The 25,880-nt window shown below is 43.2% G+C and overlaps 1 protein-coding gene across 6 annotated transcripts in view; it reads left to right on the top strand.

Moving 5' to 3' along the window:
* OSBPL6 (oxysterol binding protein like 6) overlaps positions 1-25,880 on the top strand; it is a 131,392-nt gene that overhangs the window by 39,984 nt on the left and 65,528 nt on the right. For 3 of the 6 annotated variants that reach the window (XM_038751556.1, XM_038751558.1, XM_038751560.1), the window contains exon 1: positions 14,511-14,612. In XM_038751556.1, the coding sequence (XP_038607484.1) occupies positions 14,511-14,612 (102 nt within the window). Of the gene's footprint in view, positions 1-14,359; positions 14,613-25,880 lie in introns of those variants that run through there. The other 3 variants (XM_038751557.1, XM_038751555.1, XM_038751562.1) reach the window with 2 other exon arrangements.

Genomic DNA, 25,880 nt, shown 5'->3' on the forward strand with positions numbered 1-25,880 from the left:
CCCTGCATTTCACTTTTATTACTTAAGAACTATACTTTGCAAATATGTGCCTTAGAATTTCCACTTTTAGGGTGCTTGCACAAGTAAGAATGCTCTCCTAGATATTTGTTTCAGCAGCTGCTGGTGTTGTTTTGGGATTGCAAAATGCCAGGGGTTAAAAGGCTCCAGTGTTTTTCTTTGGCTGCTAGGTTTTGGTTTTTTTTCCCTCTTGTTAACTCCGTGATGAATACTCTTAAGATTAGGGAACTACTCAGGGTTACTTGAAAGGAGGTTGTTTTTATCATGGATCATTTATAACAAGAAATTAGAAGTAGGGAAAGGACTGCATGCCCGATATTAGAGACTGTCAAGGAGATTTCTTGGATTATTCACATGTGGTCAATTTGGCGAATTCCAAAGCCATTTGCTGTCCTTGGCTACTGTCTTTTGCCCTCTGTTGCATTAGTGCTCCAGAGGCATACACTGGCCACATCACAATGATGATGAGGTCTTTTTGTCGTGAGCGGAAGCTTCTGGAAGGAGAACCTGCCCGAGGAATTGATGGGAGTGATGGTGGTTTGTGCAAATATCTCTCCCTGCCTGTTGGGTACAAGACAGAGTGTGGGCAGAGGTGCAGCCCACTGCTTACAGACTGTAGACAAAACTGGTAGTGATCCGCAAACATCATCATGTTACCTGGAACTGAGCAGACGTGTCTTCCTCTGAAGAGCTCAGAGGGTTTTCTGGGAACGAGTCCCCCTCCCCAGATCCTGACAAAGCCCAACGTTTGCACTGCTGCTGCAGAGTTCCCCGGAGGGCTTCCTGACGCCTTCAGGGTTGGGCAAAACGGTAAAGAGAAATGAATTTCTCGGAATCCTGTGCATCCTGGAACACACCGTGTCTTCCTTCGGGGTCCGCGAGTTCTGAACGTGGCGTTTGGTTTTGGATTTGTTTTTTGCTCTTCCTTTGTGTTTGTAGGCCAGGACGATCGTGTCGCTCTCGTGCTAGTCGTGCTTTAGGTGTCACTGTGGGAGGGGCTTGAGAAGTTGAAGTACTATTTTTAGTCGCTTCTGGCCCCAGAAGCCTCCTCTCAATCAGTCCATCAATGGTATTTATTGAGTGCCTTCTGTGTGCGGAGCACCGTACGAAGCGTTTGGGAGAGTACCATGCAGTAGAGTTGGTAGACATGATCCCCACCATCAGGGAGCTTACAGTTAGGTGGGGAGACGGACTTTAAATTTAGAGAGTAGAAACATCAGAGTGTAAGGATAAGACCTCCAGCGAGTGAGGAAATCACAGCTGCTGCCTCCAGAAGCCAGCAGTGAGGGGTGGTGGGACTGTGAAAGGAGAGGTGTTAGGAGGTGGAGGGGAAGGACGAGCTCTATTCTCAGCCTTCTTCTTTCTCCCCCTCATATTTTTTCTAGTCTGTAAGCCCCCTCACCCTTTTTTTTGAATGGTAGTGGTTACTGTGTGCCAGGCAGTTGTCGTATTTATTGAGCACTTACCGTGTTCAGAGCACTGTACTAAGTGGTTGGTATCGCTTGGTACGCTTGGTAGTGCTTGATACTAAGCGCTACACTATCACAATAAACAGACACATCCTCTGCCCTTGACCAGCTTACAATCTGGAGGGGCATACTGGAAGGAATCACTGAAAGGAACAACAAACCTTTCTGCACCGTGCATTTTTCCACCTTTCTATCCCGAATAGCAACAGATGACACCTTTAACAAACCCTGAATCTCTAGTTGGACAGTAAGGCAGAACTTGTTAGGGCTCTTGAGGAGAAAGGTTTGATCCATGAACCCTTGGCCCTGAGTAATAATAATAATGACAACAATAATAATTGTGTCTATTCAGCCCTTATTAAAAGTTCTACACGGTGCTGTGCACCTAGGGTAGATAAAAGATAATTACACATGACCCACACGGGGCTCACAATCTGAGATACAAGGTTTCAGTTTCTGGTAAAATTAGTCTCAATTAAGTTTCCCATTCAGAGGACTTGACCTAGCCCAAATTGACCTGTGTGAAAGAAAAATGAGCTTTTTCTATTATAGGCTGCTGTCCATTCACCATTCTAAATTTGTCACGGCCCGCTATTGAAAATTTTACTGCATTTGATCTTTTGTTTTTGAATATTTGGTTTTTCAGTAAACAGACAAGAATCTTGGAAAAGCTGCCAATTTCTGAGCCAAATAATAGATTAAAAAAAAATAAAGATGGGTTTGGGACAATTCAATGAGTTCATTTATCAGATCTACTCTGCAGCATGAAACAACAGCGTAGCCTCTGTTTTTCTCCATCCTCTCCCTCTGTTTCACAGCCATACACACATGCACATACACACACACACACACACACACACACACACACAACATACGCATTCTCTCACATAGACAGGCTCAGTAAGAGAAGAAGGTGCTGCATTGCATATTAAGTAAGAGGGAAAGAATCCAATGTGTCATTCCATATGGGTCTATTTTAGCTCCTTTGGGACTCAGCGTCAAGTGTGGGATGAGATAAATAACCAGGATTCAAGCCTCATTCGGATTAATTATTTGCTTAGGCCATTAATGAGGAAGCAGCATAGATTGTCTAGGAAATAGCAAGTATTATCTGAAGCAAGGTAACTCCCCTTTGCCGTTACTCTGTTCACGCTGTCAGTGTTGACTCTACTGCCTCAAAGCCAACTTGCTTTCACAGCCTGCCCGACTTGTGGTGGCTTGTGGGCAGCAAACCCACTCCAGGTTGTGTCGCAGGAGAGGAAGCGAGAGTTCAGAGCCCCCAAACGAATAGCCTCCAGAGGAGATGACGGCACCACCCTCGACTACCCTCTAAAGTGAAATCTTCTAAAGCAGACTGTGTGCTGCTATTTCCTGGAATGGTCACTGAGGGAATTTGCCATCAGCGGGCTGGGGCATCTTCTAGTAGCCTGGAGAGATGGGACCTGTGGTTCAGAGAGCCTTATGTGCACTGGAAACCCTGCCGTAAACACTTGAGAGTGGCACATGTGAGGATTTACTCTGCGAATGGGAACGACCTTGGGTAATCGCTCACTGTGCGTTTCCCGGTTCCACACGTTGCTATGAAACCGAGCCCCTTGGTTTTCTCTGAAACCTTCCACCATTCTCCCAAGCCACGCAGCTTGCTCGTTCATGTCCCAGCTTCTTCCATCCTCCTCTTATCCAGCTAGCCACCTTTTTTGGACAATTTGGGAAGCTTAAATTTTCAGGAAATGGGTGACAGAAATCTGTCTCTTTCCCAAGGGAGAAGGAAAGCATGTTCAACAGTGACCTGAGGAGAAACCAAGAGATGCATGGGCAAAAATTTATTGTTTAGGAGAAAGCTTTCAGGCTACAAAGGGATTAGGCCTGCAGAACTGTCAGCAGACATTTTAATGCAGAGGGTATGGATCATTTGCTTTCTGTATGAGCTCTTCAGCAGGTAATGGCCTAGTCCCTGAACCTTTCTGTACGAGATTAGCAGAGATCCTTTGCGGTGTAATGATTGGATCTGGAGACTTTGCTTGCATTAACCTTTCCAGCTGTTCCTCTGATTTTTTTTTTGTGACATAGGAATCAAATTTTCTGGTTGAAAGACATTCAGGATCTTTGAATGGAAAAATAAATGCTTTATTAACTGTGAAACTCCACATCAGTAAGAAATTAGAAACCAATAACAGGCCCCTCAAAACCCCTTCAAGCAAACACAGTTGTGCTCTCTGAACCTCTCAGTGGATGAGGACCTGAAAAAATGCTATCTTCAGTGTGAGTCCACAAAGCCTTTATCAGGCCAGAGATTTCACCTTTAGACTTCAGCTATATACTTACATGTGAGAAAGTGGGACACAGCTATACTGTCTGTGGATCAAGCGTGTTGTGGGCAGAGAATGTCTGCTTCTTGTTATATTGTACTCTCCCACATGCTTAGTACAGTGCTTTGCACACAATAGGGACTCAATAAATGTGATCAAATGAATCAATGAGATTTGTGTATTTATTTTTTAGAATGGTATCTAAGTGCATACTGTGTGCCAGACACTGCACTAAGTGCTGGAGTAGATACAAGGTAATCAGGATGGATGCAATCCCTGTCCCCCATAGGGCTCAGAGTCTGAATCCCCATTTTACAAGTGAGTTGATGGACACAGAGAAGTTAAGTGACTTGCCAAAGGTCATACAGCAGACAAGTGGCAGAGTTGGGATTATTGAGCACTGTACTAATCCCTTGGGAGGCTACAATACAATGGAGTTAGTAGATGTGATCATTGCCCTTAACAGGCTTATCTTCTATTTGTACTTGCCAATTTGTACTTCCCAAGCGCTTAGTACAGTGCTCTGCACATAGTAAGCGCTCAATAAATACGATTGATTGATTGATTGATTCTAATGGGGGAGACAGACATCATTCATTCATTCATTCAATAGATCGTATTTATTGAGCGTTTACTGTGTGCCGAGCACTGTACTAAGCACCTGGGAAGTACAAATTGGCAACATATAGCGACGGTCCCTATCCAACAATGGGCTCACAGTCTAGAAAGGGGAAATGGACAACAAAACAAAACAAGTAGACAAGTAATAAAATAAATTACAGATGGGGAGAGAGCACAGTACAGAGAAATGCACGTCAGATTCTTCTGTCCATTGTGGACCACCAATATATTCAACTGTGAGACGTTTAGGAATTTTCTGTTTGGTGCACATCAGATTCTTCTGTCCATTGTGGACCACCAATATATTCAACTGTGAGACGTTTAGGAATTTTCTGTTTGGTTTTACATTATTCAGATCCTCTTTTGGATTCTGGAGGGTCTTAGAAAAGCACATGGTGTTGCCATGAGTTTTAGCTCCATTTCAGGATCAGGCAGAATCCCTCTGGTCACTAATGTCCATCATCTTTAACATTTTGAGAGCATGTGGAGGCAAATTTATCAAATCAACCATCCTGTTTTCAAACTAAAGTTAGAAGAAATTTGGTCCCAACTGCTCTTCAAATGATCCCTTAGGCTGGAGGTGGATGACCCTGGAATTACTCTGGGGGAAGAGAAGCACTTAATGTGGTAGCAGGGATGCATGGGGAATGAGAAGCAGCGTGGCTCAGTGGAAAGAGTACGGGCTTTAGAATCAGAGGTCATGGGTTCAAATTCCGGCTCTGCCACTTGTCAGCTGTGTGACTTTGGACAAATCACTTCACTTCTCTGTGCCTCAGTTCCCTCATCTGTAAAATGGGGATTAAGACTGTGAGCCCCACATGGGACAACTTGATCACCTTGTAACCTCCCCAGCGCTTAGAACAGTGCTTTGCACATAGTAAGCACTTAATAAATGCCATCAATAAATGCCATCAGTAATGGGAAATGGAAACACTCTATGAGCTGTGTTAAGCACTTACCTATGTGCCAAGCGCTGGGGTAGATACAAGATAATCAGGTCCCATATGGAGCTCACAGTGTTAAGTAGAAGGGAGAGCACAGGTATTGACTGAGCCCCCTCCCTCCTCTCCCCCTCCTTCCCCTCCCCATCCACCCCACCTTACCTCCTTCCCCTCCCCACAGCACCTGTATATATATATATATATATATATATATATTTGCAGATGAGGGAACTGAGGCCCAGAGAAGTTAAGCAACTTGCTTAAGGTCACACAGGAGGTAAGTGGAAGAACTGGGATTAGAAGCCAGACTCTGGACTCTTGGGCCCATGTTCTTTTCCAGGCCACGTTATTTCCCATGTTTAAACGTGATTCTTTTTCGCAGAACTTTGTTAAAATGGAAAGTTGGTCTTCTCCAAAATCCCGTCATTGACTTCTTGAAATCTTAGAACATCAAGTTCAGATTAGCAAAAATAGCCATTTAAAGAAAGTGCTGTAGACAACGTGCAGACCCACAAAACCATGGAGTGAACTAAAGAAGCAGTTTACAGCCTGGACGAATGGAATAAGCAATAATAGAAGCTTAGATTTAATTTCTCTGAGGTTTTCTATTTTTTTCCCTTTTTTCTGCTTGCAAACCATTACATGTACAGGCACTAAAGAAGGGTTTAAACCATATATATCCCCGCAAATAATACATTTATGCTAATTGTCATGAGTCTTCTTCTGTCCCAGGTTTGATTTATACTAATGTTGTTTTCTTCCTGGTGGCGAGATGCAAGTGCATTACACCGTTAGCTCACTGGATAATATGAGGATCTGCTCTTTATTACACCAAAAGCACGAGCTGTTCCAGAAGTGACATAGAGATGCTTGGTGCTGGGTCAGTTTGCTATTCATTTGCACGTTCCTTAGTTTCCATTCTATGTGGTAGGGCACTTTCTCTACACTCAATCAATCCTGTTTATTGAGCGCTTACTGTGTGCAGCATGCTATACTAAGTACTTCGGAGAGTCCAGTATAACAATGTAACAGACACATTCCCTGTCCACAACAAGCTTACAGTCTAGAGGGAGAGACAGACGTTAATATAAATAATGGATATATACATAAGTGCTGTGGGGCTGGGTCAGGGGTGGTGAATAAAGGGAGCAAATCAGGGTTAGGTAGAAGGAAGTGGGGAAAAAGGAAATGAGAGCTTAGGGAAGACCTGGAGGAAATGTGCCTTCACTAAGGCTTTGAAGGTGGGGGGAGTAATTGTCTGTTGGATATAAAGAAGGAGGGCGTTCAGGACAGAGGCAGGATGTGGTCGAGAGGTTGGTGGCGAGATAGACGAGATCGAGGTACGGTGAGGAGGTTGGCATTAGAGGAGCAAAATGTGTGGGCTGAGTTGTAAGAAATCAGCAATGGTGAGGAGCTTCTGTTTGATGCGGAGGTGGATGAGCAACTACCGGAGGTTCTTGGGGAGTGGGGAAACATGGACTGAAAGTTTTTGTAGAAAAATGAGAAGGTAGCAGCAGGGATGACGACTGTGCGAACAGAGGAGTTAGCAAACAAGAAAGATCCAGCCTTGTTTCCGTAGATTGGGTTTGAGTTCCTTTGCTGTAGTAGGTGCCTCCACCAGTAGTATTTGCTGAGCACACACCGTATGCAAAGCACTGTACGAAGTGCTTGGGAGCACTGTAGTTTAGAGGTTGGTGAAGGGAAATGGGAGTTGAATTCCTTGGAATTTCATTTGCAGCGACCCCTCATAGCCCCACTGGGTGACTTCTAGGATTCTTAGTTTTCCCTTCCCCAAAATGGGAATTATGCTGTCCTGTCCACAAAGGTTTCTTCATGATAGATTAATTGTTGCAAGTGCTCAGAAATCCTGTCACTTGATCTTAGTTATTCGTGTGTTAATATTTACCGCACCTGATGTGTGCAGAGCATTGTGCTGGACTTCTCTGAGAGTTCAGTAAAATTAGAAGGTGAGGTCCTTGCCCTAATGGAGAGCAGGTGATGTAGGAGACAGGTACACATGTTTTATAAACATGTAATGGTAATAATAATAATTGAGATATTTAAGTGCTTACTATGTGCCAGAGGGAGCATTGGAGTGGATGCAAGCAAATCAGGTTGGACACAGTCCCTGTCCCATGTAGGACTCACAGTTCCAATCCCCATTTTACAGATGAGATAACTGAGGCCCAGAGAAGTGAAGTGGTGGAGCCAGGATTAGAACCCATGACGTTCTGACTCCTTGCCATGCTGCTTCTCTACGCATTGAGAACAGCAAAACAAACAAACAGAAAAGACCCCACAGGAACAACTGCTAACAAAAATGTGGTAAGCATGAATAAACAATAGATAAATTAACTCAGTGAATGGAATTTAAAAGTGCAAATTGAATGCTAAGCAGGGCTCTTGGAATGACCTGATCAGGGTGTTTTGGAATTAGCTGGGGCGTATCGCCTAGCAGAGTTGGGATTTCAGGAGGGATTTGGAGATGTGTTTTGGGAGATTTGAAGGGAGTGACAGTTCCAGACAAAAGTTAAGTAAAGGAGCAAGGGATCAGGAGAGTCAAGAGCGAGGCAAAGTTAGAAAGTTAGCTTGGGAAGCGGGCCGGCTTTAGACGGTAAGGGAGTTGACCAACAGCCCCTGGCTGTGGTGTGGGCAGCTGGATGGTGTCCAGTGAAAGTAGAAGACAAGGTCCCTCCACCCGAGAGAAGTTTACATCATGATTCAGCAGTACATTTTAGAACCGAAAGACCTTGCCTAATCCTCTCGACAACTCTCATGTAATAAAGCCGGAATGGATAGTAGATTCAGTTCTTTTTAACCTATTCTGTGGAGCAGTGCTTGAGGATGTAAGAATTTCGGAACCTGCCACGATTCCAGTGATCTGGAAAACTCTTACAACTCAGCAGTTGAAGCACATTATTATAAATCCTTGAATTAATCGTGGATTACTTAGGTGAATATAATGAATTTATTTTTTAGCTTATCAAACCGCCTCAGTTGCCTTTCTTCACGTTTTATTGTTTATGTGTTGGGTATGGCCTTTGCTTTGGTCAGTATAGTTTGTTTTGGACAGTAAACTCCTAGGAACGCAGGAATTTGTTAGTTTTTTTCATTCATTCTGGGTAGGACCCAAGTTTATGTCAAGCACTGGCGAGTACATAAATTGTACTTAGTGATATTGTGGACCCTTGGGACAGGAGGGTCTGTAGAAAATAGGAAGGAGCCTGGCAGAAATAATTATGTTCCTTTCACGTCTTTCGTGGCTGTTCAAGTCCGGTGATGGAAATAGGAAGTGATTTTTCTTTTTTAATGGGTTTTCCTGTTAGGGATTGAGATGAGTGGTTGCCAGCAATGTGGGAATGTTCCAGGTGGCAAAAATGGCTGAAGGGTTTGACTCTCACCTGACGCCATGATGCCAGGAAGACAATAATGCAATTTTTTTTTTTGTGTGTGTGTGTGTCTCGTGGTAGTAGTAGTAGTGGTGGTGGAGGAAAGGGCCAATAAAGTGTGTGAAGGTGTGGTTAGCATACACACCTCTTAGACCTTACTCAGTCTTTGCCAGTTTATAAGTGGTTAGGCCAAAGGATAAAAATGTGGTTGTATCACAACAAACCCTAAAATTAAAATGGATCCAGGAAGAGAGTGTAATTGAAAATTTCCACTCCCTTCTTTGTCAAAATAGAGGTAAATAGCTCACAATGTTTTCATCGATGAAAACACTCATTAGCACATTGTTAATGTAATAGGGAGATTAATTGGTAAAGAACAACTGGTTTAAATTGGATATCAGGAGGATTTTCTTTATCACAAGAAGAGCTGCAGTGTGAAGAATTGCCAGTAATTTAAAATGTTTAAGGTAGAAGATTTGATCATTTCAGCATGTGATCAACAGCCGCAGGAAATAATGGAAAAGAAAGACGAATTGTAGAAATCATGAAATATATCAGCATTTTCAAGAGGAAACAGAAACCTGTAGTGGAAGCAGAAGGAGAATGGGCATTCAGAACATTCAGATTAAAAAAAAACAACTAATCGACTCCATCTGCCTTCCACTGTATGCAAAAAATTGTACTAAGCACTGAGAAAGAGTAAATGGGTGAGAATTAGACCCAGCTCCTGCTCTGAATAAAAATAAGGATTGGTGGCAGACATGTGAATGAAGGTGGAACAATAAAAAAACGGATAAGCAACCAAAATACAGACGCAAGACTATAAACCTCTTAGGGGTTGAGGAATTTTGTAACTAAAGGAGCAGTTTCATTCTCCTCACTGCCAGAGTCCGAAAGTCACAATAGCTACAGCTACAACACACCAGTCCCAAAGGCTTGGAAGATCTGCTTTGTCCTCACCTTGCTGCGGTGGTGAGAGCGGGATGGGCCCCCAGGACACAGAGGAATGGTGGCTGGAAGGGTGGAATTTACCCATTGAAATCAGTGGGCAAGGTGGAACAATGTATAATGTTTACAATTTATAACAATTTATAATTCATAATGTTATAATTTCCAGAATGCAGCTTGGCAATTGTATTACACTTGGTTGGGTGTATTCACTGAGGCAGGTGATTCTATCAATCAGTCGATCAATCAATGGTATTGAGTGGTTACTATGTGCAGAGGACTGTACTAAGCGCTTGGGAGAGTCCAGTGCATTGGGATTAGCAGTACCGTTCTCTGCCCCGTAGCGAGCTTACAGTTTGTTTTATTTATTCCCCCCAGGCCTTGTTTCCCAGAATGGGATGAGAGGTCCTAAGGCGCGGTTTGCCTTTATTCCGGGTAGATATTGCCCATGAAGATTTTTATTTCTTGGTGATCAGGGCCAGTTAAGGCAAAACAGCCACTGACACGTTCCACGGGCTGCCAGCTTCTGGTGCTACCTATGTGACAGACTGAAATGACATTACATGCAAGCTGAAGAGCATTTCTCTGTAAGCAGCCCCTTGACTAAGCTCCCTGAGCAACTTGGCTCTGAGACCCCAATTCACTCCTCCCCTGCCCCACAACAGATCATTTCCACCCTGTTGCTATCTCTGAGAAAGGCAGCGAGTAACGCAGCCATCTCGGAGAGAAGCTAAGAGGCTGCTGTCTTCGGAAGTCTCTTACCGTCTGAAACTAGTCCTGTTTGATTTTGAAGCAACTCATTGTAATTGAGGGAGTTGCTAAAATGGATTTTAAAGTTTTTGTTTAGTCAAGATAGCTGTAAATTAAATGTTCAGTAAATTTTACGTTGGAAGCAGCGTGGCCTAGTGGATAGAGCATGGGCTTGGGAGTCGAAGGGTCTGGGTTTTAATCCCAGCTCTGCCACTTGTCTGCTGGGTGATCTTGGGCAAGTCACTTCACTTTTCTGTGCCTCAGTTACTTCATCTGTAAAATGGGGATGGAGAGTGTGAGTCCCCTGTGGGACAGAGACTGTGTCCAACCCGATTAACTTGTATCTGCTTTATTTATTTTATTTGTACATATCTATTCTATTTATTTTATTTTGTTAGTATGTTTGGTTTTGTTCTCTGTCTCCCCCTTTTAGACTGTGAGCCCACTGTTGGGTAGGGACTGTCTCTATATGTTGCCAATTTGTACTTCCCAAGCGCTTAGTACAGTGCTCTGCACATAGTAAGCACTCAATAAATACGATTGATGATGATGATGATCCACCCCAGGGCTTAGAACAGTGCTTGGCACATAGTAAGTGCTTAACAAGTACCATAGTTCGATTATTATGATCATTAACAATAATCATAATAATAATGAAAATGAAAATAATGGAAAGCAAGAAACATGACAGCTCATCAGTGGTCCGCCACACAATCTGAGTAGGTGGGAAAACAGGTATTGAATCCCTGTTTTGCAGATGAGGGAACTGGGGCACTGAGATGCTAATTGACTTGCCCAAGGTCACACAGTATAGGTATATGGTGGAGTAGGGATTAGAACCTAGGTCCTCTAACTCCCAGGCCTGTGCTCTTTCCACTAGACCATGTTGCTTTTCTGTTAAGAAGCTGAAAGCCCAATTTGAAGGCAGCTTGATTTTCTCTTTGTGTTTGGGCCAGTGGTTTGGGAGTGAACACTTTGACCTTTCATTTAAAATTAAATTCACACTCATTGCAGGGAGGCTTCTTTTGTGGCACATCTACATCTGTTCATCACTCTGTACCACGTACAAAAGCACTTAACCATAATGTGCTGCTGAAAACCCTCCTTGCATGTAACAAATGAGAAATGAAGTGGGTATTGGCTGTGCGCTAATGAGAAAGCCATAACTACCTAAGATTCAAGGACCCCCCTGCCATCAGTCTGGGATGAGATTTATGGGAAGATTATTCCTAGCCTTACATACGGTTAGCTCTCTTTGAGGCTTATGTTTGGTGTACGAATCAGAAGTCAGCATACGAAAAAGCAAACTTTCTTCCCTGCTCTAAACACATTCTTGCAGCCGTTACACACACAAAAGATCCTATCCTCAAAAGTGGTGAAGAAACCTGTGGCTATGGGATCCTTTTTCAACATGAACATTAGTGTTGCTTGTGCAGATATGGCGTTTCTGTCCCTCATGCTCAGTTTCTCCGTGAGGAGCTAATTTACCCTGAATTTAGCTACTTTCTCCACAAATGTGCATCAGGTCATATGTGTTCATTAAGCACAAGCGAAGAGACTTTGGCTTTAAAAGTGACTGAGCAGGCTTTAGTGAAACCAAAGGTAGTGAAAGGATATTTCATTGTCGACATCATTGACGGTATTTACCGAGTACCTCCTGCTATTTTTTTTTTAATGGTATCTGTTAAGTGCTTACTATGTGCCAGGCACTGTACTGTGCGCTGGGGTCAATATAAGGTAATCAGGTTGAACAAAGTCCCCGTCCCAAATGGGGTTCATAATCTTCATCCCCATTTTACAGATAACTGAGGTGCAGACAAGTGACTTGCCTAAGGTCACACAGAAGACAAGTGGTGGAAATGGCATTAGAACCCAGGTCCTTCTTACTTCCAGGCCACGCTGCTTGTCATTATATGCGGGGGAGTGTACAGAAGAAGCAAAAGTCATGCCCTTTGCCCCCTGGACTTCCAATATAATGGAGGAAAACAGTTGTCCATTATACTGTGTACCAACACTTGACATGAGCTTAGTTGTGTTGTTTTATAAGAGTTTACTATGTGCTGAGTACCGTGCTTAGTCCTGGGTTAGGTGCAGGATAATCAAATCAGACACAGTCCTCAACCCTCATGGGGCTCACAGTGTCATTGGGAGAGAGAACGGGTATTAAATCCCCATTTTACAGATGAGGAAACTGAGGCACAGAGATGTTAGATGACTTGCCCAAGGCTACACAGCAGTCAGGTGGCAGAGGCAGAATTAGAACCCCGCTCTCCTGACTCTCGGTCCTGTGCTCTATCCACTAGGTTACATTGCTTCTGAAGATATCAAGATAATAACTTGATAAAGAGAAATGAACAAATGTGCTGAATGGCGTGACTGTGAAGGTGTGGGAAGATACTGTGATGTCAAATTCTAGTTCAGCTCCTTTGGAGAACTCACTTTGCTCCCATGGCTTTTCAACTATGATTCCCAAATCTACCTCTTCAGCCTCAACCTCTGTCCTTCTCTGCAGTCTTGCATTTCTTCCTGCCCCCAAGGACATCTCTACCTGGTTGTCCTGCCGACACCTCAAACTAAATTGTCCAAAGCAGAACTCCTCTTTCCATCCAATTCCCATCCCCCCTCATCTTTCCCATCAGTGTAGACAGCACCACTATCCTCCTTGTCTCACAAGCCTGTAACCTTGGCCTTATCCTCAACTCATCTCTCTCGTTCTACCCACATATTCAGTCTGTCACTAAATCCTATCGGTTCTAACTTCACATTGCTAAAAATCCATCCTTTCCTCTCCATCCAAACCGCTACTATGCTGTTCCAAGCATTTATCCTATCCTGCCTTGATTACTGCATCAGCCTCTTTGCTGACCTCTCTCCCTCCTGTTTCTCCCCAATCCAGCCCCTACTTCACTCTGCTGCCTGGGCCATTTTTCTTAAAAAAAAGCAAAACAAAACATTCAGTCCACGTCTCCCCACTTCCCGAGAACCTCCAGGGGTTGCCCATTCACCTCTACATTAAGTAGAAACTCCTTACCATTGAATTTAAAGCACTCAGTCAACTTGCTCCATCCTACCGTATCTCACTGATTTCCTAATACAACCCAGCCCGCACACTTGACTCCTCTAACACCAGCTTTCTCACTGTACCTCAGTCTCGTCCATCTCGCCACCGATTCCTTGCCCATGTCCTCCCTATGGCCCGGAACTCCCTCCTCCTCATACCACAGACCACCGCTTTCCCCACCTCCAAAGCCTTTTTTATATCACGTCTCCCAGTGGCCCTTCTGATTACGCTCCCTTTTCCCCATCTCTCTCCCTTCTGCGTCGCCTACACCTTTACTCTTTAAGTCTTGATATTCACTCCCCTCTCGGCCCCACAGCCCTTATGTACATATATGTACTGTATTTATAATAATGTCTGTCTCCCCCTCTAGACTTTAAGCCAAGTCTGTTGTATTAGACTCTCCCAAGCGCCTTGTATAGTGGTTTGCCCACTGTAAGTGCTTAATCATTCATTCATTCAATCATATTTATTGAGCACTTACTGTGTGCAGAGCACCATACTAAGCGCTTGGGAAGTACAAGTCGGCAACATATAGAGACGGTCCCTAACCAACAACGGGGAATTGGTTGATTGATTACCACAGAGCTGTGATGACCAGGATTGTGTCATCCAAGAAGAGGGTGTCAGTGTATGATCTATTCCCGCTGCCCAGCATGATGACTAAAACTCAAAAATCAGAAATAGCAGGATCTTCCAGTCTGGAGAGAGAAGAAACAATCCGATCCATCTCTTTTGGTTCTTCTGCCGGGGTTGGCTGGTTTCTCTGATCCGTTATTGACGTATGGTTTAAAACATTTGAGTTAACATTTTCTGGATCAGGGGAAGCTTATGTGTTTTTTTCTTTCATTTTCAGGTGCTTTGGCTATCCTAACAGTTCGATGAGCTCCTTTCCAGCCCGGACTGAGCTGGAATAAAGCTGAGAACCCTCCTTTCTCTGTGTATGTGGGGCTGTGACGTGATTGGCATGTTCATTGCGTGCACATGAATAGAACCTATCTGCAGCTATGAGTTCAGAAGAAAAGGGCGTTTCGCCGGCACACAAAACATCCACTCCAACGCACAGAAGTGCTTCCTCTTCATCTTCATCCCAGAGGGAGAGTAGGCAGGTAAGGAGACGTCTTGCCGACCCCCTTAGGTTTCCCATCCTGAATTAACCCACATTTTCTCTGTTGATGATTTCTCCTGCCATTCTGCTAAATATAATGTTCTCCTGGGAAAGGTTGGCTTGTTCCAGAAAAAAAAATTCCAACGGAGAGGTGGACTTGCTGGCGAAGAGAGAGAAAGGTGGTAGTCCTAGACCAGGGGCTTCAGATTGGGGACGGGGGCTTCTCGCCGTGGCAGCACCACTTGGCTGAAGTGAAAGCTGTTCCTCCTTTCCCTCACACACAGATGGTTACTGGGCTGGAAGCCGTTGGCCTGATCCTTTATAGCTCTGCCATCCTTTCCTGACCCCCACCAGCCCTGAGAGATGCTTACAAAGCAGACACATCCCTGGGTTCCCAATTGGAGAAGTGGCATGGCCTAGTGGAGAGAGCACAGGGAGAAGATGGGTTCCAATCCTGGCTCTGCCACTTGATTGCTGTGTGATCTTGGGAAAGTCACTTCACTTCTCCATGCCTCAGTTGCCTCATCTATAAAATGGGGGTTAAGACTGTGAGCCCCATGTGAGACAGGGACTGCGTCCAACCTGATTTGCTTGTATCCACCCCAGTGCTTAGAACATTACCTGGCATGTAATAAGTGCTTAACAAGTACCACAATTTTTATTACTATTGAGCCAATTTGACAGGCAGAAGAGACGCAATCCTGGGCTCTCCTTCATAGCTGATGCTGGTTGTGGTACAAAACCCACCATGATCTCAGTTTTGCTGATTCTTGAAGGCATTTCTATAGAGAGAATGATTTCAGTTTCCGCAAAATATGTGTGTTGTTTTTGATTGACCAAATATAGCCTCATAGCAAAACTTACTTCCCAGAGTAAGCCTGGATTTATAACAGCAGTAGGAAACAATTCGTTTGGGATTGAGCATAACATTATGCTTTTCTTCATACACCACATTGTGATCCTGGATTTATAACAATATTTGGAAATAGTGTGTTTGAGGTTGTCTTGTGATGTGAAGTGCATCGGACTCTCCCAAGTGCTTAGTACAGTCTCTGCACATAGTAAGTGTTCAGTAAATACAGTGATGATGTTATAAGCTTATCAAGAGGGCCTTTCGTGGATCTTGAAGGTTTTCCTATTTAGTCAACTAGACTTCAAGGCATGGATTACTAATTGGCAGCTCACTGAATCAGTAGTATTTTTCAAACACTGGCAGTACTAAGTATTCAGGAGAGTACAGTGGAATAGGTAGATGTGACATGTCCCATGATGGGGTTAATCATCTAGCAGGGGAGCCAGATGCTAAAATAAATTATAGGTAGCAAGAAGAAGCAGAGTGTAAATATGTGGACATAGAAGTAATGGTGAGGCATGGAGAACCCAGTCACTTTGGTGGCGTAAAGAAGCTGAAGTGGCATTTAGGGGAGGGATATGGTGTGGAGATAAGAGAATAAATCAGGGAAGGCCCCCTTGAGGAGATACAATTTCAGAAGGGCTTGAAAGATGGGGGAAATATGGTGGTGGGTGGGAGAGGATTTTGGAGAGAAGATAAAGAGTTGGGTGTTTGATCTGTTGAAGTGATAAAACCAGCCCTGACATCAGTCCCCAGAAATATAGAGACCTTTGGGGTTTGATCCTCAATAGCCTCAATCCCAAAAACAGATCTCCCTCGCAGTCCCTAGAAATATAGAGACCTTTGGGGTTTGATCCTCAATAGCCCCAATCCCAAAAACAGATCTCCCTCGCAGTCCCCAGAAATATAGAGACCTTTGGGGTTTGGTCCTCAATAGCCTCAATCCCAAAAACAGATCTCCCTCTGACTTCACCTTGAGAATTCAGAGACTTCTGGAACAAACCCAGCCTCACCCCAGCATCCTGCTGAAAGTTGGATAGCCTGACAGTAGGCCAAGTAGGCCTCTTTCCACAGGACTGTTAGAGTCGATGACAAATGGCTCTAGAGAGAGCCATGCCCATCAGCAATTCCACTCCTAATTCTTAATTTGGTTTCCGGGGCCTTAACTTCACCAAGGGTTTCCAGTTTTCAACTGTGGAGCTCCCTGGATGGTGAGTCATAAACTCGTGATTTTACAGCTGGCTTGCCGGAGCAATAAGACTTCGACTGCTCAGATTTGAGTTCCGTGTCCTCGATTTACCTCTCTGGCCCCCACCTCCGGCGGACTCTCCAGGTTAATGATAAAATAATTACATAAAAATACTTATGGTACTCGTTAAGCGCTCACTATGTGCCAAGCACTGTTCTAAGTGCTGGGATAGACACAAGTTAATCAGGTTGGATACAGTCCCTGTCCCACATGGGACTCACACTCTTAATCCCCATTTTACAGATGAGGTAACTGAGGCCCTGAGAAGTTAAGTGACTTGTCCAAGGTCACATAACAGATGAGTGGTGGAGCTGGGATTAGAATCGAGCCCGTGCTCTCAACTAAGTCACTCTGCTTCCACAGATTGACGTTAGTGCTGATGATATTCGGCGCTTCGGATCCAGGGTCTCCTGGAAAGCCCCGAGAGCTTCCAGATGCAGGAAGTGTGGATCCGGGAGATGGGCTGGGGAACGGGATCAGATGTGTGGCGCCTGCCCAGCCATGGCAGAGTGACCCCTCCTGCAAGCTTTGGACAGCGTCAGGGTGTATTGGTCAGTTGGATCAGTTCCGCCGCTCCAGCAGCAAGTCCCAAAGTCAGATTCCTATGGGAAGTGTGACTTAATGGATAGAGCATGGGCTTGGGAGCCAGAAAAAGCTGGGTTCTAATTCCGGCTCCACCACTTGTGTTCTGTGAGACCCTGGGCGAGTCACTTCACTTCTCTGCCCCTCAGTTACTGTATTTGTAAATGGGGATCAAGTCCATGAGCCCCAAGTGGGACGTGGACTGTGTCCAATCTGATTAGCTTGTATGTACCCCGGAGCTTAGAACAGTGCCTGGAACATAGTTTTTCCTCCCTCTGAAACAACGCAGAAACCCTCAGACATTATCCCAGCTCCACAGTGAACCTGGTTAAGGTTTTCTAGTATATTAAGGAGCAGGAAACTGAAAGGGTGTGAGATGGCCATAGAGACGTTGCACAGTTTTCTCTAGCAGGTATTGCTAGGCTTTCCCTTTCAGGCGTTGGAGAAATTGTGAGTGGTTTTTTTTCTTGATATTTTCTTGTTTTTAAGAGACTTATGTAGAACAGTCAGCTCAAGCCTTGTAAACCACATTTTTGCAAAGTAACAATCTATTCAGTAGGCAGAAATATATGCAGCCAGCATACTAGGTTCCTAAATCTGATCTGTCTAAGAAGGTTATCTCTGAAATGTTACATAAAAAAGACACTTTGAGCATGAAGGCTGTGCCATTTGAATCCACAGTCACTAAATCTTGGAGTCTTTAAATAGTTTGATGAGCTGAATATTAAAATGTGGCGCTTTCTCATTCAATTTGCAATCAAATTCTACAGCTCAAATTAATGCATAACAGTAGCAGTGATGACTTAGGGTCCGATTAACTCAATAATTTGCCATTGGTGGTTTTTGGTTCATTGAGAGGCCCTGAAAACTCTGCTTTTCTTCTATCTTAAAAGGTAGAAAATGTTGCAAACACGATGAATCATTTTGTTTGTCAGCACAGAGAAATCTTGTACTTCCTTGTTTTCCCTGAAAATATTCATTTCTCTTCTACTCAGAAATTGTGTCCATCCATTCACTTTAGCTTTGTTGGAATCCAATATTGACTGTCTAGTAAAATGCCACGTTTCACTTGGCTGAGATACAGGCACAAAGAGATGAGGAGGAGGTAGTATCACAGATGATAAATACCATTGAAAGAAAAAGGTGTTGCTTAACATTAAGAACTTCTGATGGATGCGATTCATTAATGGCTAATTGATTTGCCATATGTCTTGATTCAGAGCAGGAGGAGGTAAGTAAAATAACTTCCCCAGCTGAGTATTCTAGGTATAGAACTATATCCAGTATAGTTCTGCATTTTCCATCGCCACTACCACATATAAGCTGGGTGAGGAAATCATTTATTCATGAATTGCCAGGAAGTGTTCTATTCTTTTTTATCCCTCAGCTTTAAATAGAGCAAGCAGTTGGATTCTTTGCTCCCACCACAGCCTCCTGGTGGCATTAATAGTCTTTTCCCTTTTGTTTTCAAGCTCCCTTCTGGTGTCTGACAGGCGGTATCGGGGAGAGAGTGAGCTCATTGTTTCCTGTATTCTCTGGTAGTTGCAGTTCTGGCCTTCGGATCGCCGAGAGACTGCAGGGCCTTCCATTGTTGATCTTTTTTCTGAAGGGGTTTTAACCTACCGATCCCCACTGATGTCATTAGCTTCTTCCCGCAATTGTGCCTGTATGTGATGAGGAGAGGCAGAGCGTGACTCATGATTGAGACTTGGCCGGGGGATAGGATTGCTGTGGGGTGCCTGGCAATGGTTCTCCCCCCTCCCCACTGAGAGGCAACAGAGAATGTGACGGAGCAGCCGCTGGCACATTATGTATACATCTCCATCTTGCAGATTTTTCTTTTTAAATGGTATTTGGTAAGTGCTTAACTGCGTGCCAGGCACTGTACTAAGCTCTGGGGTAGATCCAAGCTAATCGGGTTGGACACAGTCCTCGTCCCACATGGGGCTCACTACCATAATTCCCATTTTACAGATGAGGTAACTGAGGGACAGAGAAGTTAAGTGACTCGCCCAAGGCCTCACAGCACACAAGTGCTTGACTGACTGACTGACCGACTGACTCACCCCCGGAAGCTGTCGGTTTCCTTTGTTACCCAGCTGACAGCTGTTCAAACTCGGATTTTAAATACATGAGTCATTTGTTCACCGTTAGCCTTGGATTTTTAGAAATACAGAAATGCCATTCAGGGACAGCGGAGTGGAGAAATGGTGTTTACTTCTGAAACGACTAACTCACCTACCTTGGGAAATACCACTCAATCCTACCATTAGCCCATCTATAGGTCACTCCCACTTAAAAACTGAAAACCAAACATCCTTACAAATGGAAGGTACCTAGCAGAACAACAGAATCCCTCTAAAAATCCTGTTTCCTTTCAGTGGCTAAGGCAGTGGCTTAACACCTGAGAAGATCTAAGATGCTGGTAAAAAACTACAAACTAGAGACCCCCAAAAGTTCCAGGTTGTTTATTCATCCTGGTCCCAAGAAGAAGCTTCCCATTTACCCTGAAGGCTAGGTTTCTAAATAAAACACACAGTTTACAATGTCCCTTTAATCTTGGCAACCTTTTTTTTCCCCCAATTTATCCATTAGCATTCCCCCACCTTCTTCATCAAGTGGCAGTCTCCCAACAAGTTTGAATTCTAGCTTATTTCAGATCAGTCATATTTATTAGGTACTTACTATGTGCAGTGCTCTGTAATGCTAAGCAGTTGGGAGAGTACCGTATAACAATATAATAGACATATTCCTGGCCAATGGCGAGCTTCTAGTGTAGAGGGGGTGACGAACATAATATAAATAAATAAATTACAGATAAGGACAGAAGTTCTTTGGGGCTGGGAGGGGAATGAATAAAGGAAGCAAATCAGGGTGATGCAGAAGGGAGTGGGGGTAGAGGAAAGGAGAGCTTAGGGAAGGCCTTCTGGAGGAGATGTGGCTTTGAAGGAGGCAAAGGGCGGCAGTGCAGAGGCCACCTTGACCATCAGGACTCACTCTGCAGGTCCCTGGAGCTTTGGTGGAGAGAAGGTTTGGATCCAAATGCTTACAAAAGTACCTCCTTCCCCCTGCCCTTTTTTCCCCCAGTGGTATTAAGCATTTACTATGTGCCAGGCACTGTGCTAAGTGCAGTGGTAGATCGGTCATATTTATTGAGTGCTTACTGCACAAATAGAATTATAGCTATAATGCACATCATTAACAAAGTGAATAGTCCACTAATGGGCCAGTAGAGTGACGGACCTTTCCAAAGAGGTTAACACGATGGAAGATTAATTTTAGGCATTGAGAGAATTGAATTTAAAATGTAAAGTCTCAGTAATTCGGGGAAAATATTGCTTTTGGCTGAAAATGTCAAGCCACAGATATTCAGGACTCTTATTGAAGAGTTGAACAAAATGAATTACAACAAATTTGCTTTTGTTGCAGTGGGACCCCTGCATTGCATTGCATGTAGCTTAAAAAAACTTCTAGCAGCATCCTCAAAGTTAATCTCCAACTGAGATTTCAAACTTCAAGCTCAGAGTGCATTCATGGTGGGGGGGGGTGGCTGTGTGTGTGTGTGTGTGTGTGTCTCCGCACACACATATATATCAATCACCAAATCACTTTCTGGATTACTATTATGAGCAAATAAAGTACAGCAAGAGGTCACCTAAAACCGTTTCAATCTGTCCAATTCACCCTTATTTTAAAGGGCAAGTACATGGGTATGTGGCGTAAAATTATCATAATCCTAGCCACAGAGGTGATTAGTAGGTGTTTACAATATCTCTGTTCTGTGAAATCCCAGAGAGTTGAACTGCATGATTTCAAAACTGGGGAGAATAAGTCTCTTACGAATACAGCTGTGATCCAGTGAGATCACACGGATGACAAATTGCATATTGTACGGACAGATATATGAACCATTAGGGTCATAATGATAGTTTGGCAGAATCAAAGTTCGTAGAGTACAGTGGCTACAGTTGATTAAATCACATCTCCATACTCTTCTAATACAGGCTGGGAAGAATCCAATTGTATTCCATCTTTACGATGTTATTTTTGAAAATAAAGCCTTGCCCACCCCTCGAGACAACTTTGGCTCTACCAGCTCCTTTATTAGATTGAGGTGACAAACTACAAAATCCTTAGCAGACTCTTCAGGGCTGTAACTTTTCTCCGGCTCTGCTCCTTGAAATGATCAAATGTAAAATTCAGTATGCGGGCACTCTCTATGGGGGTCAAACAGGTGATGAAGTGTCAACATTTTTAAGGAAGAATTAAGCACTGACATCAGTCCATCAGTTGGATTTATTGGGTGATTACTATGTGCAGAGCACTGTACTAAGTGCTTGGGAGAGTATAGTGCAGCAGAATTAGCAAGTACGTTCCCTGCCCAAAACAAATTTACAAGACATTTTGCAACACTGTAAGAATTGGGGCAGTATAAACTATTTATCTCAAATGCTGAATAGGGATTTTTGTGTTATATTGTACTCTCCCAAGCATTCAGAACAGTGTTCCGCGCTCAGGAAGTGCTCAGTAAATGTGATTGATTGATTTATTGATTGCTACTACTCTGCTTAAGGATAAGGGCTAGTAGCATTCAGTATGCCCATTTTTAAGGATCCAAGCTACCTCTCTGTGCATCCTGTCATCTCCCATTTCTGTGGGCAACCAAAAGTTCGTTCTGTTTTCCAATCTTACAGTTGCGCATCCCCCTCCATTCAAGAGAAACCTCAGTAAGACCAGGTTTGCAAGAGGGTTTTGTTTACAGGAAAATGTATCTGGACAATTGTGGGACAACATTACAGTACCTGAGCAATGTTGTACGCTGAATACCACGGTGGAAGATCCTTTTTCCTGTTAACTACTGCACAGATTCTAACAACGTTAGAGTGTGCATCATTTCAGTCCCAGAAAAATTCTCCCTGGCTTTTTCCTTGAAACATGTTTGAGTAACAAAAGGAAAAATAGTCGATTGCCATTTTGTTATTTTTATCCATGTGGAAGGAAATGATAGGGTTCCAACTTGTAAAATGGTCCTTTATTTCCTTATTGTAGGTTAGGAAAAGGGAAATGCATAAAATATTTCAGTAGGAAAGGAGGGAATATGTGATGTCAAGAACAGGCTCCTCATGTCCCTAACATATATTTTCTTGTTATGACATCATATAAATTGAAATCCATAAGTGGGTTTTTTGTACTTTTACTCAGCTTGATTGGTTGTGGATCATAGTTCAGTATGTATACCCATATCAATAATATATGCCTTAAGAAAACCCAGTGATAATTTGCGGTATTTACAATGGGAAAGCTCTCTGGGTGACAAAACGATAGGCCTAATTGCCTCTCCCCAGCCAACAGGCCTTTCAGAGAACCAGACAAGATACTTAAATGAGGGGCAGTCCAGTATATTAATGATCTCTGGTAGTTCTACGTTTGGCCCGTCTCTAAACGTGGGGCTGGCAGTCAGAGGGACCTGGGTTCCAATGCAACTCTGCCTCTGGTCTGCTGTGTTTTGTGGCAAGTAACTTGATCTCTTTCTGTGCCTCAGTTTCATTATATTTAAATGGGCCTCTCCCTACCTCACAGGCCAGTCGAGAAGACAAAATGACAGAAAAGGTTGGGCAGCATTTGGGAAAAGTAACAGCCCTCTAGAAATCCCAGGCTTCAGTGTCATTAGAATAGCAGTTAAAAAAATCAACAATCACAAATGTGAAAGTATGGCTTAAAACACTCATGTTCATTCTCCTTGGTTTAGGATTTAAAATGATAGATAATGCATAGTGACTTTCAAATGACAGGCCCATGTTATATTTTAGTAAATACGGAAATTGGGGGAGGATTTGGTTTAAAACTCCAGCATAGGAGAGAAATAGGGTGAACAGAGCATTTTGGCCCTCTTTGCGGGATAACAGTTTTCATATTGTTTGAGGCCTTGAATCCTAAAGAAACTTTCTTTCCTCAGAAGCGTCAATCAGTTAATCAGTCATATTTATTGAGTGCTTACTATGTGTAGAGCACTCTACTAAGTGCTTGGGAGAGTACGATACAACAGAATTAGGAGACATGGTCCTTGCCCATAATGAGTTTACAGTCTAGAGGGGGGAGACAGACATTAATAGGAATAAATAAAGAATGCGTGCTTAGAATGAGCGAGTGCATGGTGATGTCAGCACGTTAAAACTTGTCTCGAAGTGGTGAGAGGGAGGTGGAAGACTGAGTATGTGATCTTAGAGGTTTGCATCAGGTTTGGGTGACAGAAAGACACTGAACCATTACCTGGAGAGCTGGCAAAGGAATAAATGTGATCTCTTTCAATTCCCTCTTTTTGCTTTCAGCATTCTGAAGAAAGTGTTGTTTCTTTTGTCTCTGTTTTTGAGAAGGTAGATAATTGCAGCTGTGTACCTGTGTTCTGTGAAAGTTTCCAATGTTTACTTTAAAATGAAACAATTTTCTTAGTTATTCGTATTCTTGAAGGGAATGGCTGCTGATGTGTTAGTGTGTGTATGCCCCTGAGATTCTGTTGTTCTCAAGCCAAGGTTACTTGACAGTGTTTTTCCAGAGTAACATTTGAATTTATAAAATCTTGTTTTTCCCTTTGAATGCTTTCCCTTTGTTTCACTGAGAATTTGAAAACTTGTAATTTTCTTACATTTGTCTACAACCAAGGGCAACAGCTCAGCTGAGAGAAGTGAAGTGTATTTATTTTGGGTTTTATCTAACCATCTCTCAAGAAATGAGTTTCACTTAAAAATCAAGTGTACTCTACACAGTAGCTCTTTTGATAATCAACATTCACTGACGTACGTGTCTGGAAAATGCAGATTTTTTTTCAAGTCTCCCTGCCTTTGGAATCAAGTAAAGTTTTTAGGGTCAGAATTTTGGCCAAGGTCAAATGGAACACACCTTGCCAAGTTGATGAGCCTTATTACTCTAAAAGGAGGTGCCAATTGGAATTTGCTTGTCAAGTTCAGGTAAGTAAGGGTGGTTCATGTTTGTTATCCATCTTGCCCTGACGGTCTTAGGGTTTGGGAATTAGAGTGGATAATGTCCCATTGCTTGTGGTTCTGAAAGTTCAATCCTTGCCTTTTGGCTTGACGTATTTTCAAGGTCTCCTTTCCTAACATAAACGTGAGCCTTTTGCTCATTGTTGCTTCACCATTATTGAGAGAAATGCAGTCAGTGGGCTGAAACCAAGCTTAAGGAATCAGTGTAAATATCAACATCCAGGGCTTTGGGCAGAGAATTTGAATGATGGTGATTCCTCTGGAAATAGTAGCCTGAGAAGATAAAATTCCTCCGCGACAGAATAGTAATCCTTGCCCATTTCCTATGGCAAAATTATGGTTCTTCAAAGGGAAATGGGGTTTAAGATTGGCCTTGTTGACTGCAGTCATGATCATGTCCGCACCTCAGATCGGAGGTTTAATTTATACTACAGTTTTTCAGTGCAAGAACAATTTACATCTATGTTTAAGTTCCTTGTTTCAGTTCCTCAGTGTATGGCCAGAGGACAAATTTTGTTTCCAGCTCAGCCTATTTGTTTTGTATGAGACTCCCACGTAAAATCTCAGTCTCCAGCAGGTGCCTATTTATCATGTTAGCTGTGAAGGGATTCTTAGCTCCTTTAGACTTTCGTCCTACAATTTTAGACTCCTAAAGCCAGTGATGCCAACGCAGTGGTTCCGAATCAGGAGGGGAGGGTGTAGACCCTTTTCTCACATTGGCTTTTCCTCTGTAATTCCAGGTGTTTTTCACACTTGTCGGGGAAGGCTGATTCTAGTGAAGGGCAAATGATTTTCAGCAGAGAAGTATCTTCTGCCAACTTAAGCGCAAGCAAGCGTTTAGTCACTTGGATCCCCGAAACAAGCACATGCAAAATAGAGATCCATTGCATTAAATACTTCCCTTCCATTGAGAGAGCATTCTTGGAGTAATAGAAAGAATATACCTTTGGGAGCCAGAAGACCTGGGTCTTGCCCCAGCACTGCCACTGACCTGCAGTGTGACCTTGGGCAAGTCACTTAATCTCTCTGGGCCTCAGTTTGCTCATCTGTAGAATGGGTATAAGCTAGTCCCTCTCCCTAACTCCTAGATTGTGAGGCCCATGTGTGATTGGAGCTGTTTCTGATGTAAGCCATTTCTTCCCCAGTGCTTAAGACATTGTTCTTAATTATTATTATGAATGAGTGACATTGCAGAATCAATCATATTTAATTGAGCACTTACTATGGGCAGAGCGCCTGTACTAAGCACAGGGCGCAGGGGTACAAGATAATGGAGTTGGTATGTACATTCCCTGCCCACATGGAATTTAAAATAATCAACATAATTCTTTTAAGGGGATCAGTTTTCATTTTATGAAGGTGAAAAAAACCTCAAGCTCAGGAACTGTGGCCCAAAATAATAAAATATGGACCTTCTCTTGTCTGGCCATATTTTATTTGGCTTAGATGATATTGCTCTCCAGTGTGTTTTTTTTTCTTCGTGTGTGAAAAATTAAGATGATAAAGTATCAGAGATTTGAATGATTATCTTTCAAAATAATTGCATTCCAAACAATAACTAAAGAACCGAAATTCCATTCTTCAGTT

This window comes from Tachyglossus aculeatus, chromosome 9, assembly GCF_015852505.1.
Source record: "Tachyglossus aculeatus isolate mTacAcu1 chromosome 9, mTacAcu1.pri, whole genome shotgun sequence".
NCBI lineage: Eukaryota > Metazoa > Chordata > Mammalia > Monotremata > Tachyglossidae > Tachyglossus > Tachyglossus aculeatus.